This window comes from Dendrobium catenatum, unplaced genomic scaffold (assembly GCF_001605985.2).
Source record: "Dendrobium catenatum unplaced genomic scaffold, ASM160598v2 fragScaff_scaffold_1427, whole genome shotgun sequence".
Classification (NCBI taxonomy): Eukaryota; Viridiplantae; Streptophyta; class Magnoliopsida; order Asparagales; family Orchidaceae; genus Dendrobium; species Dendrobium catenatum.
Window position 1 is genome coordinate 329,328 of NW_021319889.1, and position 15,354 is coordinate 344,681.

The 15,354-nt window shown below is 36.1% G+C and overlaps 1 protein-coding gene across 1 annotated transcript; it reads right to left on the minus strand.

The window, feature by feature from the left end:
* Positions 1–6,553: 6,553 nt before the first annotated feature.
* On the minus strand, positions 6,554–11,890 carry LOC110111119 (cell division cycle protein 48 homolog). The gene is made up of 9 exons (XM_020842857.2): positions 11,733–11,890; positions 11,398–11,563; positions 10,747–10,975; positions 8,939–9,705; positions 8,623–8,844; positions 8,438–8,509; positions 8,069–8,350; positions 7,622–7,981; positions 6,554–7,035 (listed from the first exon to the last, which is right to left on the minus strand). Exons 1-9 carry the CDS (start codon positions 11,753–11,755, stop codon positions 6,733–6,735), a joined length of 2,424 nt encoding a protein of 807 aa, XP_020698516.1. The 5' UTR covers positions 11,756–11,890; the 3' UTR covers positions 6,554–6,732.
* Positions 11,891–15,354: the final 3,464 nt, after the last annotated feature.

The window sequence follows — 15,354 nt, forward strand, 5'->3', positions numbered from 1 at the left end:
ATCTTAATGATGTCATAATCCAATGATCTTGGGCTCATTGGATTCATCTCATTGAGTCGCTCGAGTCGACTATAAGCATGTTACATTTTGATATCATTTGGTCATCCAATTAATGTTATGAAGCTTTGAAATAGACTTCAAGCCCTTGATTTGGACCCATTTGGGTTCGGATTGAACCGATTTTAATGTCGTTTGATTCGTCTCTTCAAGACATTTAGTTCAACTATAAGTTTGCTAAAATCGGAGTTCAGACGGCCCTGAATCAAATTTTGGAAGTTTCCCATTAATTTTTTTTTTATGATATATTTTGTATGGATGTCTGCAAGAGTACCATAGGGATTAGAATTTTTATGAGCATCACTATTAAAAAAATAATAGGATTTTTACATACATAACACCTAAAATAATTCAAAATACATATTTAACACTCAAAGTATTGTATTTACGAATATACCATCTTAAACCCTCATTTTTATCTTTTATAACACTCCATTAAGCCCTCGTTAGAAATCTCGTTCGATCTCGCCTCATGGGAGTCTCCGTTCGTTCACGAACACAGGATCTTCTTCCCCGCCCAAACCCATCGACTTCTCCTTTGATTTCCTATCTTCCATTCACACGACTGTCTTCCGTTTGTCTGTCTTTTGTCCGCCTTCTCTAGTAAGAACCCCTCGCCTTCTCTTCTGTCACGCTACTTTAGTTCTATGTTCAAGTAATTGCGGCAGGAGACAATATTCAAATGAATGATTTGGCTACATCATCCACTACCCGTGCAAAAAATGAGCATGGGTCGTTTTTTGGGGTTTGGGATTCTAGCAGATTTATGATTCATTTCAAATTTCTGGAATGCTTCCAGATTTTTTGAGTATGTCTGCCTTCGTAGAACTGCTAGCAGATTATGTGGAATAGTTTCAGATATTTGCAATATTTATGTGTAAATTAAGTTAAATAATAATGAAATTGATGACAAGATCAACCGACCAAAAAAAAAAACCCAAAAATCCCATAAAAGAATTGGATGGGGAAGACGAGTAGAGCTGGAACATGCATCGAGTTGCATACCTTGTTGAGCTAGAATGAGCTTTGAGTTGCATACATTGCCGTTCAGGACGAAATTGATGGAGAAAGCGAAAGCTTCGGATGAAGAAGACGATCCTCGTGCGAACGAACAGAAGATGCGTTGCAGAGCTTAACGGAGTGTTATAAAAGATGAAAATGAGGGTTTTAGGTGGTATATTAGTAAATATAGTAGTTTGGGTGTTAAATATGTATTTTGAATTGTTTTAATTGTTATATATGTAAAAATCCCAAAATAATAATGACTTATTGTCATAGTTCTGAAAAAAAAAATCCAAAACTGTTGGTTGATCTTTTACTAAAAAAAATTATTTAACATAAGTGACACTTCCAAACCAATCCTCTTATGTCGATCTAATTAGTTTACATATTTCACTTTTGTTTTCAATGGTCTTAAATCCAAGAGGAATATTTATTCATATAAACCTCTTCTTCCAAATCTCCATTTAGAAAGCCATTGTTAAACATTTTGTTGGTCAAAATAACAATACAAATTTATGGCTAAGAGAGGATGACTCATGCATATAGTTAACAGTAATTGCAGTAAAGATATATTCATATATAATCTAAATACCATAAATTTAAGTAAAACTTTTGGCAATTATAACTACAGGAAAATCACTTATTATCGGCGGCTTGTTCCGGCGGTTATCATAAGATTTCCGGCGGCTTTGCGGCGATTTAAAATCCGCCGGTAAAATCCGCGTAGGAAATCGTTTCTGGCGGTTTTACACATCGGTGGTTTACCGGCAGCTAGTGCCGCCGGTAGTTTTCCTTCATATATTTCAATGATCCCACCAACCTTATTTTATATGCTACAAATTTATTTGCATCAATAGTTTTCTTTTCATTTTACTAGGATCCCGGGTTGCCATGTGATATTCTTTTCAGATGTTTTCATTTCTTTATAAGTAACATCTCGTTGTTGAAATAGATTAATCAAAATTTTCGTCGCAAATACGTCTGATATTTTCAACAAACATTATTCCACTGTAAAGTCCGCCGCAAATTAACCGCAAAATACTAACTTTTCTATAGTAAATTTTTTAAAAAGATGTTACATCTATATAATTACAAAATTTATTCTTTTTTGAATAGTGACATTTGTATCTTTATTAGTTTGGAGAATAAACAATAAAGATGCATCTAATGGCTTCTGTGATATGAACAAATGCTAAACACATGAAAAATTAAGAAGAATGGTGGAGATAAGGCCCTAACAATTTCCAAAATATGTTTATTTTCCTTTCAACAATTTCATTTTCTTGAAGAGTAAATATACAAGAACTTTGATGTACAATCTTTTATTGAAGAAGATTATCACAACTAATTGAATGGAGATATTCCTTCCAATTGTTAGCTATCAGCATTTGATTTTTGGTTTCGAATTGAGTTCATATATATATAATTGATTTTTTTTTAATAATGTGACATTGTGACGCGTCAAATTTATTTTTTATTAAGAAATTTTGCATAGATCTTGTGTATCATTCATAACAATATGACCATCTAGACCCAAAATATTATTCACATAAGAGGGAAAAATTATTCTGTGCAGACGTCGAACGCAGTCCAGAGACCAACCAGAATGCATCACGTCACCACTTCGTTTGGTACCGCATGGCTCGGTACTGATGCTGTGGCTGCAGCTGATTTGCCTTCGGATGTAGAGCTGAGTCTGACGTCCGCACAGAATAATTGTGGAGAGACCCAAATGTCACTATGAATGATTAAAAAAGGTTGAGAATGGAAGTTCCAATATGGTTTTTTTTTTTTGTGTATCCAGATTTTCAGTATTGATCACACTAATTAAGGCCTTTTTTTCTTTTTTGTGAACATTTTCTTAGATGCAAACATACTGTGGGATATAAGTTTGGATTTTTTCCTGCGTTGAATTAATTTTTTTTTTAATTGCCTAATCACCAAAAGCATACATACAAGAATCTATACCATGAATTAAATTTTTTTTTTACAAAACAGTGAAGAAGAAGACTCGGATAGCACTCATAGCAGGACCGGATATACAAAAAAGTGACATTACATAAAATATACCATTCATCTGACATTTCAAATCAGAGAAAATAGAAACCCCTAAATGCATAAAAAAGCATACATACAAGAAATCTATACAGATTAAAGACTTCAGATTCTGAAACAAACCAGGATGTTCGGCGGTCGGCTTGTGGTTTCACGAACGAGTACGCCTGTAGGAGGAGATGGGGTTGGCTTCTTGCTTCGCGAACGAGAAGATTGGAGACGGTGAGTCGAGAGCTTCGAATGAGAATTTTTTTTTTCCTCTGTTGCTCGAAGCCGAAGAGTCAAGAGCGGGCGTCCGATGCGAATGAGGGTTTTTTTTTTTCCTCTCTGTCGTATAAGCTTTCCCTCCTCAAATCTCTGTCGTTGGATCTAGCTAATCAACGAGGTATCTAAACCTGCCGGTTATCAGAAATCGGAACCGGTTCGGCGGTCGGACCACTGGTTCTAGCGGGTTTATCCCGGTTTTCAGCGAACCAGGTTCTCATTTAAACCATAACCGGCCGGCCGGTTCGCAGTTCAACCGGTTGAACCGGCTGGTTCTGTCCAATTTTAAAAGCCTTGTAATTAAGTACCCAAAGTTTCAAAATCTAATTTTTTTGCTGAAACTATTGAGAAATTAAGTAAATATCTCACATTTTTAAGAATAATTCTTTCATGAATTAACTAATAATTAATAATAATAGTTGTCCACACTTGAAGGGAGGATAGTAGATAAATTATTAATAAATCTTTGAAAGCTTACATAGCAGCAGCCAAGTTTCAGCTACAGAAGCTCCATGACTTGATCCCTATTCCTGATAGAGAAGGAACAGATTTAGATGGAAAGGAAAGCTGTAGACGCCATTATCGAGCAGTTCCGAACAGCAGGGAAGATGTCAGTGGTGCTGTTCGAACGGCTTCATTGGTTAATCCTAGGTACTATGCAGATCCATCATAACTGAGAAGTTCACTGTGTATGTTCTTATTCTTATTCTTATTCATTCATAGTATATGATGTCATGGCCATTGTACAAAATTATTATTGCACAGTCGACCATATTCCGATCATCTTTTATTTACAGTTTTTATTTTCTGATTTTTCAATTTATATCCTTTTGATGGAGTTTTAAGCTTTTATTATGAATGCATGATCAAATCATAACAATATATTTGTTGCATCCTAGAGTATTCGCGACGGTAGAGAAATATAAAGTTTAACGTCTTAACTTTGTACGAAGATCCAACACACACAGATAAAAAGAGAGGGTGCGTCATTCACTAGTATTTATGAGAGTCACCAGGATTTTTACGTGGAAAACCCCACAAGGGGAAAAAACCACGGGGCCAAGCCTAATTTGAATGAATACACTAGTATTGTAGTTGATTACAAATGAGACCCTTCCTTTGGGGAAAGCCTTAGCTTGATGTACAGCTTATAGAGTACATTACATGACGTGAATACAAAGTATCGTTGTTGATGTGTTTGTTTGGTCAGAAGGACCGTAAGTTAGAAGGACCGTAGTCGGCGAGCGACGGTGGTCGGGAAGACTGTAGTCGGCAGGCGACGTAAGTCAGAAGAACAGTAGTCGACGGGCGATGAAGGTGAGAAGGAAAGTAGTCGGTGGACGATGTAAGTCAGAAGGGTCGTAGTCGGTAGGTGACAGAGGTCAAAAGGATTGTAGTCGGTGGGAGACGGTGGTCAGAAGGACTGTAGTCAGTGGGCGACGTAAGTCGAAAGGACCGTTGTTTGAAGACGGAGATCAGAAGGTCGGCGTCAGGTAGAAGTCCAGCTATGGATAGAAATCTCACATTGGATAGTTATTCGACATAAGTCTGATAATGGGCAGAAGTCCGGTGTTAGGTAGAAATCTGGCGACAAGCGGAAGTCCGTCGTTGGGTAGAAGTCTGAATTCAATCGGCGGTCGGGGAGAACTCTAGCGTTATATGGTATTTGGGCGAAACTCAAGCGTCACTTGGAGTTCGAGTGAAACTCCGATGTCACTTGGAGGTCGGGCGGAATTCCGACGTCATTTGGAAGTCGGGCAGAATTCCCGTGTTACTTAAAAAGTTGGGCGGAACTCTGGCGTCATTTTGGAAGTCGGGCAGAATTCCAACGTCCCGTGAAAGTCGAACAGAATTTCAACGTCCCGTGGAAGTCGGGCAGAATTCCGGCGATGGTCGAGGAGGAGTTTCTTCCCTCCTATCCTTCTTCTCTTCTCTTCGATCTCCTTCTCTTCTTGTTTTGTGTCCCCTCTCAAGAGAAATGAGGGGTATATTTATAGATTTCTGGAGTGGCATGGCCCGTAAATAGGTGAGAGATCATGGGTAAATGTGGAGTGGTTGGATGGACGGCCGATATTGAATCCCTTGATCGTGTACCGTTCATAAGACATTTGAAGGTCTTAATGATGTCGGAATTTGACGATATTGGACTTGTTGGATTCGTCTCATCGAGCCGCTCGATTTGACTATAAGCACATCATGTTTGAAAACCGTTTGGTAACTCAAATTGTGGTTTGAACCTTCCAATAGCGCTTCGGGTCCTTGATTTGGACTCATTTGGGCTCAGATTGAGTCGAATTTGGTGTCATTGGGTTCGCATATTTGAGATGCTCAGTTCAACTATAAGTTTGCTGAAATCAAAGTTCAGATAATCCCATATTTAATTTTCGAAGTTTCCGACTTTATTTTGCCTCGAGATTCGTGCTCGATCAAGATAATTTTTTGATGATATATCAATACTATTTTTATTTTCTATTATAATTATTTGGCAATCAATTTCTTATAATTTTATCTCATAACAACCTTAATATAAAATCGCAATACAGTTTTCGTGTTGCTTTCTAAAACAATTTTTTAGTGCAATTTTTTTTTGAATTTTATACTAAAAAACTGTTTTAGAAAGCAAGAAAAAAACTATCCCAAACAAAGCCTGAGGGTCTATTTAAAAATAGCTTTAAAAATAGCTTTCTCACAGCTTTATTTTTCATATCATAACTATAATTCCATTTTAATGTGAAGCTGCTTTTAACAATAATAGTTGCTCATGTGTGATAAATTTAAAAAAAATAATTACCTAACTTAAAAAAAAAAAGACCATATATAGAATATTCACAACAACTTAAAAAAAAATATTTTTTCAACAATAATTTTACAACCAACTTTATAAAATATTAGAACTATTTCAAATAGACAGTTAGTTACAAATATCCTCTTTTGCTGCCGAGCGCATAAAATCATACAAGTTAACTGAGATAATTATAATTTTATTGCATGGTGCTCCTGATGCAATTTTTTGTTTTAATCATCTAATCTTAATTCTTTTAAGATATATGATTAACTATTTTTTCCTTATTTTGTATGAGAGAATCAACTTCTAATAATTCTGATTAACAATCATTTTTTAAACTAATCCCAATTTATTTATCTACTAAACAATATCTTCATTACACTAACTTCCTCATTAATAAAAAACATCTCATTTATCATTTGCTCATTAAGATATATACAACTGTCATGAAATATTGCAATATTGAGGGGAAAAAAAAAAACAAGAGAAGGATTCCTAAACAGAAATTAAGCATATATAATTTATCTTGGAATTACGATAATATATATGCAAGAGATCATCTGCAGCTTTTATTTGTATAGATCATCATCATCATCATCTGCAGCTGTTGATGTTGCAAATGGATCTGTAGCAGCAGCTGTGGTTCCAGCCTCAGACTGCTGAGGGAAGCGAAACTCGCTACCGAAACCCCTCGATTGCTGCAAAGTCTGTGCAAAAGCCTGGTACTTGCGAATATCGGCATCACTGACGCTCCTTCGAGCAAACTTCATTGATTCCTCAAAATGGGCTGCTTTGATCTCTGCAACTTCATCTACAGCATCTTCCTCCATTGCCTCAGGGTTCTCTCGTGGTTTCCTCTCCCTTTCAATATCCTGTGACATAAAATGACAGAATGAATAAGCATAATTTAAGGTTTATGAACACTAAAGTGCTACTGTCAAATATCAAGAGGTTTTCGTGATTATAGGAAAAACAAGCCAACTACTTGACAAGCTGAATATAAATATCCATCAAAGTAAAAAAAAGTCCAAAAGTTTATGACAAGTGTAAAGTGTCATATAAAGTACAACCCAGTATCTACAAAAAAGTAATGGTGGTCAGGCCCCACCGACAACAACATGTATTCTAATCCTATTGAATGACGAAAGTTTTAAAAACAAGACATTTAATCTCGATCTTCGTCTTAAGTCCTTCTACGGATCATCTTCCTTCAGTCTTTTTATGGTTCGTCCTTCAGAAGGCTATCCAAAAAGAAACTTTCAAAAAATGGAGTGCGATTAGACTTGAACTCTAGAAGGATTTCCATGGATGTCTTCCATTCGCATTAAGCCCAACTCAAGGGGATATTGTAATGAACAGCAAGCCATGACATGTGAAACATGCAGGAAGACAAATTCTACAGCTATGGTTCAAAAATTAAAGGAAAAAAACAGAACCAAGTGGAGTTAAATAAAGAACCTTTTCAATGTTTTCTCTGATGGCATACTTGCAGGCTCTCTGGCAGATTTCTGTTATATCAGCTCCACTGAAACCCTGAGTGTACTTGGCTAGAGCCATCAAGTCGACATCTTTTGCAACAGGAGACTTCCTAAGACAAGCTTTGAATATTTGGTGACGAGAAGCTTCATCAGGCAAAGGAATATAAATTAATTGGTCGAGCCGGCCGGGACGAAGCAAAGCTGGATCTATGATGTCAGGTCTGTTTGTTGCACCAATAATAAAAACAGTTTTTCTGGCAGACATGCCATCCATCTCTGTCAAGAGCTGGTTGAGAACTCTATCAGCTGCACCTCCTGCGTCTCCAACACTGCTGCCTCTCTGGAATGTAATAAAATAGAAGATAAGTGAGTTAAGAGAGCAAGCTCAAGATAAGAAGAGAAGAAAAATAATAATCAGGTAACAAACCTGTGTAGCAATTGAATCAAGCTCATCAAAGAAGAGGACGCAGGGGGCAGATTGGCGAGCCTTATCGAATATTTCTCTCACATTTGCTTCACTTTCACCAAACCACATAGTGAGCAATTCTGGGCCTTTAATACTGATGAAATTAGCTTGACATTCATTAGCAATTGCCTTTGCCAACAAAGTCTTCCCACAACCAGGAGGTCCATAGAACAATACACCCTTTGAAGGAGACATTCCGAATTTTTCAAACTTCTCAGGATGCTCCACAGGATATTGTACAGTCTTCAGTAAATAACAGAATGAGTAAGTGAAATAATCCTATATTAAGTTAAATAAAAAGTAAAATAGAAGAGAAAAAGATATATTTACCTCTTGCAATTCCCTCTTTACAGTTGTAAGACCACCAATATCATCCCAGCTGACATTAGGCACTTCAACCACCTGCACAATAGATAAAGCCACGGGTGCATCAAAGTTTATGCCAATTTTTTGTATATTTTGCATTAATTTATGAATAAGTAATCAAGAATAAATATGACAAAATTTACACTTACTGTTTCCCGAAGTGCTGACGGATTGCTTGTTCCAAGAGCAGTCTTGAAATGTTCATTTGTAACTGCCATGGAGTTCAAAATCTCAGCATCAATTGTTTCATCTTCTAAGTCAATAATATCCATTTTTTCGCGAATACATTGAAGGGCAGCTTCAGTGCAAAGAGCAGCAAGATCAGCTCCAACGTAACCATGAGTGTCTTTAGAAACTCTTTCCAAGTCAACCTGCAGTGAATGATATTAATTTTACTTTCAAAATTTTCAGAAAACAAAAAAAGAACGAGGAAAAACAATAAAGCTGTTAATTTGCAGATCATACATCTTCAGCTAGCTTCATGTTCTTTGTATGAATGCGGAGAACCTCAAGACGTCCAACCTCATCAGGCACACCAATATCGATTTCCCTATCAAACCTTCCAAACCTTCTGAGAGCTGGGTCAATGCTATTTGGTCTATTTGTTGCTCCTATAACTATCACATGAGCTCGAGCTTTCAAACCATCCATGAGAGTCAAAAGTTGAGAAACAATGCGTCTTTCAACTTCACCATGAGTTTTCTCGCGTTTTGGTGCAATGGAGTCAATCTCATCAATGAAGATAATGGAAGGAGCGTTCTTCTCAGCTTCTTCAAAAGCTTTCCTAAGGTTGCTCTCACTTTCTCCGGCTAACTTTGACATGATCTCTGGGCCATTTATGCAAAAGAAAAAAGCTCCCGTCTCATTTGCAACAGCCCTTGCTATGAGTGTTTTCCCAGATCCAGGAGGTCCAAAAAGTAAAATCCCTTTTGGAGGCTTCACACCAATGGATTTGAAAAGTTGAGGATGCCTGAGTGGAAGCTCAACTAGCTCCCTAATCTGAGCCATCTGCTTTCTCACCCCTCCGACATCATCATAACCAACTTCATCTAGCCTATTCTCATCCTCTCTCTTTATAGGTTCACCTTCACAGTAGATCTCTGTGTCTGGAGCTACAACACAGTATTCTGCTGGATCAATCTCTATAACCTTGAATTCAACGCTTCTCATGCCTCCTCTAACAAGAAATAGATCTCCTTTTCTTACAGGACGATACGCGTCCATGAAATATGCTGCAAAAAAAGAGAAACATGATAGAATGTAATAGGAATTTGGAAAAACAATTTTGGATATTTACCAAATATCAGCATTTTGAACTAAAAGTAAGTCAATTGACATAGAAGATATAGAATACATCAAAACAACAAAGAAAAAGTATGCATTTATAGATTACTCAAAGCATCAGGTTCAATGTAACTTATAGTAACTCCAATTGCATATGAAATACAGAAATTTGATAATAAAGAGAAGTTGAGGAGAACCTATCATCCTCAATGATTATTCCAAAACCATGATGATTCGCTGACCCACCTACTACCACATAGATTCTCTCAACCGTGCTTCATTAATAGTTCTATGAGATCTTGGAAGTATAATACCTTCAAGCATTCAATATAAATTGATATATTACATGATAAGTTCAATGGCGACCAAAAAACATAAATTGTTTGAGTGAATTTACAACTAAATGCTATTAATAGAAGTAAAAGACGAGCATCACAAAATTATACATGATTATATTTCACAAAATCTACTCAAATGTTAAAGGGGTGGGGACTTGGGTGCAAGGTAGCTGGTCCTCAATAAGCATCATTAGTTAGAGCAGTATTCCTAATGATTAACTTGACAATGTTAAGTTACGCATGTTTTTATTTCTAGAAAAGATACAATTAGTTCCGTTTTTACAGGAAAATAAATATTATTAATAATTTATCACAAATTTATCAAAGCTAATTTATTTAAGAAAATTCAAAACCCCCACCTCTACTAAGTTCAAAACAAATTTAGCCAATTACTGTGAGCTTCGTACCCCCAACTTAAAATTAAAGTTATTTTAACAAAAGCTATCATTTTTTGTTAATTGAATGAGTTTTGGAGAAACAGAAAATGAATAATCAGTTTAAGGAGATTGAAAACCCTTACCTCTACTATAGAAGGGGGAAAATTTAACCAATTACTCTTACCCAAGCTAAAATTAAAGTCCCAAACAAATAGATACCTCAAAAATATAGAATGCCTGACACGTAAATGTTGAAGGTTTATGAAAGACTTACGCTTCAAATAAGCATCAAACAAGTTCCCTGTAACACCTTCAATGGAATCATCAATAGGCAAGATATGAACACGATTTCCATATTTGACATCCGGGCATTGATGAACAGAAACCACATCGCCAAGCTTCACCCTAAGGTTGGACCTCACAACCTTATTCATTCTAATCTTAGGCTCTTCACAAGTATCATCAGCAAGTGCAATGCAAATTGTATCTCTTCGCTTTTTCCCCTGAAATACAAACAAACAGAAGTTCAATAGTTAATAAAATGGAGATATATAAGCTCAAATTGTCAAAAATTCATCTTAATTTCCGCTTTGAATACGTAAAAGATGTATCCAACAGATGGATTCTCATATGTTGTAAGAAAATTCCAGCGAAATTTAATTCAGCAATGAGACTATAAAATCTGTCAGAAATATACTCTCTCCCTCTCTGTGTTAACATAGTAGACCATGCTGCATATACGATTCAAATCAACAATGAATTAGAAACCCTACCACATCAAATATCCAACCAAGAAAACAAAATCAAAATATAAACCCTAGAGACTACAAAAACCGTATAACAAGACCTAAGACGCGGAGAATAACAAAGAAAATTTAAAAAAAATGCAATAAAAAAAAAAAGGAACTAGATGAAAAATAGTTACTTTCAATAGGATGGTATCCCCTCTAAACATCTGCAGCTTTTCCATCGTCAGCGGATGCAGGGAGACAACGGAATTATCATCATTAACAGTCTCGTCAACGATCAGACGATTCGGGGCCTTTTTCTTTTCGAGGATTGCAGTGCTGTAATCCCTCTTAGTACCTCTACTGCAATTTCACCCAACAACACACATTAGCAGGCATAAAAATTCCCAAAGATCGTCGATTTCCATACAGAAAAATAGTCGGCGAAGCAAAAAACATCAAGAAAAGAGATCTCAATCTAACGAGATCGATACACATATCTAAAAAGCAAACAAAAAACAAAAAAACTTACGGTTCGGATCCCTTATTTTCCATCAGATCATCAAGAGATCTCAGATTGGGGAACACAGAGGGTGTACTCTGAAGAGTGAAGCACGGCGAGAACTCGGCAGAGGTAAACGAACGATAGAGCTGGAAAAAGACGGGAAGACGATTAAGGTATTTATAGGGGCAAAAAGGTCGACTATTACAATGTTATATATTTCTATAATATTTAATAATATAAAAATCATTAGATCTATACATACTTTCCTTAAAAGCAGTTTCTTAATTTAACCCGCGTTAAGTTGTTCCTGCGGTTGAGTGCCTCCCGCGCGGTCCTGCGCTCAACCTTCTCAGGCAATAATAATAATAATAATAATAATAATAATAATAAATAAATAAATAAATCTTTGTCTTTCGTAAAAAATTCATGATGACTATCTTATTAATACTGAGTCAACTCTACCCTTATTAAGAAATTTTGGATATTTTGTTGCATAGTGAGCAAGATTTTGTTTAGAATAAGATTTTTTATCATTTTATTTTTCTAACTTTGACAATAAATATTTTTTTTATTAAAAAATTAATTTATCGTGCCACTTTTAAAAAAGATATTTTTTCACAACAACTTAAATGAATAGGTGGAACCGTCCCAAATTGGCAAAATTATTACGTGTAGTCATCGGACACCGTCTGGAGGCAAATCAGGACCAAGTGTTCAGATCCAACCCAGAACTGACCTGGAACTGTTCGACTCAACCCGAACTCGACTCATTTTGCAAACGGGTTGGTTATTTGGACTCGAACCCGACCCGCATAGTGTCGGGAAGGTAATTTCTCTGTTTCGTGCACTATATGTGAAGGTAACTTTCTCCATTTCGTACTCTTCGTAGTTGTTTGACTTCGTTCCTTGGACGTTGCTCCCTTCCAATCGGATCGGAAGTTACAAAATTTTGATCGGAAGCAACGACAGGAGTTCGCTCGCTATCTGTAAAGGTAACTTTCTCCCTTTCATCGCTCTTTGTAGATGTTCAACTTCTCTCCTTGGACGACGTTCCCTTCCAATCGAATTAGAACTTACAACATTTTGATCGGGAGTAACGACGAGAGTTCGCTCGCTATCTGTGAAGGTAATGTTCTCCCTTTTCTTGCGCTCTTTGTAGCTGTTTGACTTCACTCCTTGAATGACGTTCCCTTCCAATTGGATCGGAAGTTACAACATTTTGATCGGTAGCAACGATGGGACCTTTGCTCGCTGTCTGTGAAGGTAAGTTTCTCCCTTTCGTGCGCTTCTTCAGTCAAATCCCGTAGATAAGTCTAACCGTGCTACATGATTGGGGTCAAACCCAGATCATTCTCGGGTTTTCGGGTCAACCCGAACCCAAAATTTTCGTGAAGGGTTCGAGTTGGGTTTTCGGGTCGTGCCAATATTGACACCACTATCATGACCCATCAAATCACCAATATGTTGTGTACCACTATGTATCGAGTAATGCAACACATCATGAGTGACCCCTGGATGGTCTGATGACCTCACATAATAATCTCTACCCAAATTAATCTTAAATCTACGAGTATGATTTGATTACAAGATAGAATATAAAATATCAAATTCATTTTTATGTAATCTTTTAAATGAAGAGCACATCATAGAGGCCTACGTGCTCAAAATTTTGCCATAACTTATGTTTTTTTTTTAATGGAACACTATATGTTGTAACTCATTAAAAAACTTGCATACTACAAATTTGTCATTAGACCTTATTTTCTATAGATAATTTATTGTAAATCAATATTTATAAAACTATTGACCTTTTTTATGACCGATGATATCATCGATTATAAAATTTTGTAAGAAGATTATATCGAACAAAATAGAGATTAAGTGAACACTTACAGAATAAATGAGTAGACATAACTTAATGATAATTTGATTTTTTAATGGGTTAGGAAAGATGTCCAACCTATCCTTCCCAAGAGTCATTTTTATATTTTGAAAGTCTCTTCTAACCTAATCAAGTCAAACTCTAATTAAGATGAGCAAATTAGATTTTAATTTGTATATCTACTAATACATGTGTAATATTATTCTTATTTAAGTAAAATTAGTATTGTTGCGAGCAAGAATATTCATGAAGGTAGAGTAAGTAAATTGTTTTGGCGAATTTCAAAGAGGTCGGTAGAGTCCTTAACCATTATTTGATTAGAGATGAATTGTTCGATAAATAATTTGGTCAACTTGGCGAACGTGAGAATAGTTATACCCGGAGGTGAGTATAAACATGTGCGAGCTTGCTCTTTGAGAATTGAGAGTAGTAGAAAATTTTGGTTTGATGAGAGTAGTAGAACCATTATCATATTCATGGAGTCTCAGATGCGCTTATCTTTCAAAGTGGTCGACGGCCGGGTAGAAGTTCGTCCATAGTTAGTAGCTGGAAGGTGATCCGACTATGATCAAATGAAAGTCCAGCAACTGTCGATGGCCAGGTGGAAGTTTGGTAACAGTCGGGCGATGGTTTGACTATGGTCTATTAGAAGATTGACAATGACCAGTGACCAAGCAGTGGTCCGACAATGGTCCAGTAGAAGTCCAATAGCAGACGATGGCCAAGAGTTGGTTTGATGACGATTGATAGAGGTTTGTCGGCGATGATGTTGGAGCTCTTGAAGCCTCATAACTCTCTCCAATCTCCGGCCAAAGATCCCTCTCATATAGAGAGTGTGAATCTATTTATTTAATTTCATGAGTGACACACCACATAAATATAAAAAATATCCATGGCAATGTTGGAGTGGTCCGTAGGATGGCCTATAGTGATTTCTCCAATCATATAATTTTTTTAAATATTTAAGTGACTTAATGATGTCAAAATTAAGCGAATTTGGGCTCGTTGGATCTTTCTAGTAGAGCATCTCGATTCAATAATAAAAAAATTTCTGAAGTTCCCAACTTAGGATATGTCTCAAGATTCGTGCCCAATCAAGATAATTTTTTGTGAAGTATGAAGTACGAATTAAAAATAAAAAACCTTATAAGGATACCAAGACAAATGCCTGATAATCAAATAAATTAGTAATTATCATTTTTTTTCAAAAAATAACTGTTAAATGGTAGAAATAAATATGATTTTTTATTTGATTTAATTATGCAATTATTCAATAAGATAAATCCAATAATGGAATTAGAAATTAATAATCTAATTGTATATGATAAAATGTTTAAAAAGATTTAATGATAAAAGGATTAAGACTCGGTGAATAAGATTATTTCTTTAGGATTATGAGCTTGCATCACATATTAATCCCAAAAAATCACCGTCTAATAATATTACAAATACAAACATTAGTTAATATCTAATTTCTATAAGACAATTTTCACAATTTTTATAGAGGATAGTCAGAGCCTGTATTAGAGGATCGGATATTTACTGGAGTTTGACGGTCTTACAATTCCTACAAGACAATCTTCTCCCATTTTACAAAGAAAAATCGGAGTTTGTGTTGGAGTATCAGGTCTTTATCGGAGATTGACGGCCTTTAGGCTCCTACAGGACGATCTTTATCCCTTTTACATATAAAAATCGAAGCCTGCGTCAAAGGACTGGGCTATTGTCTCCAATGATGGCCTCCAAATTTTCGTGAGTCCATTTTCC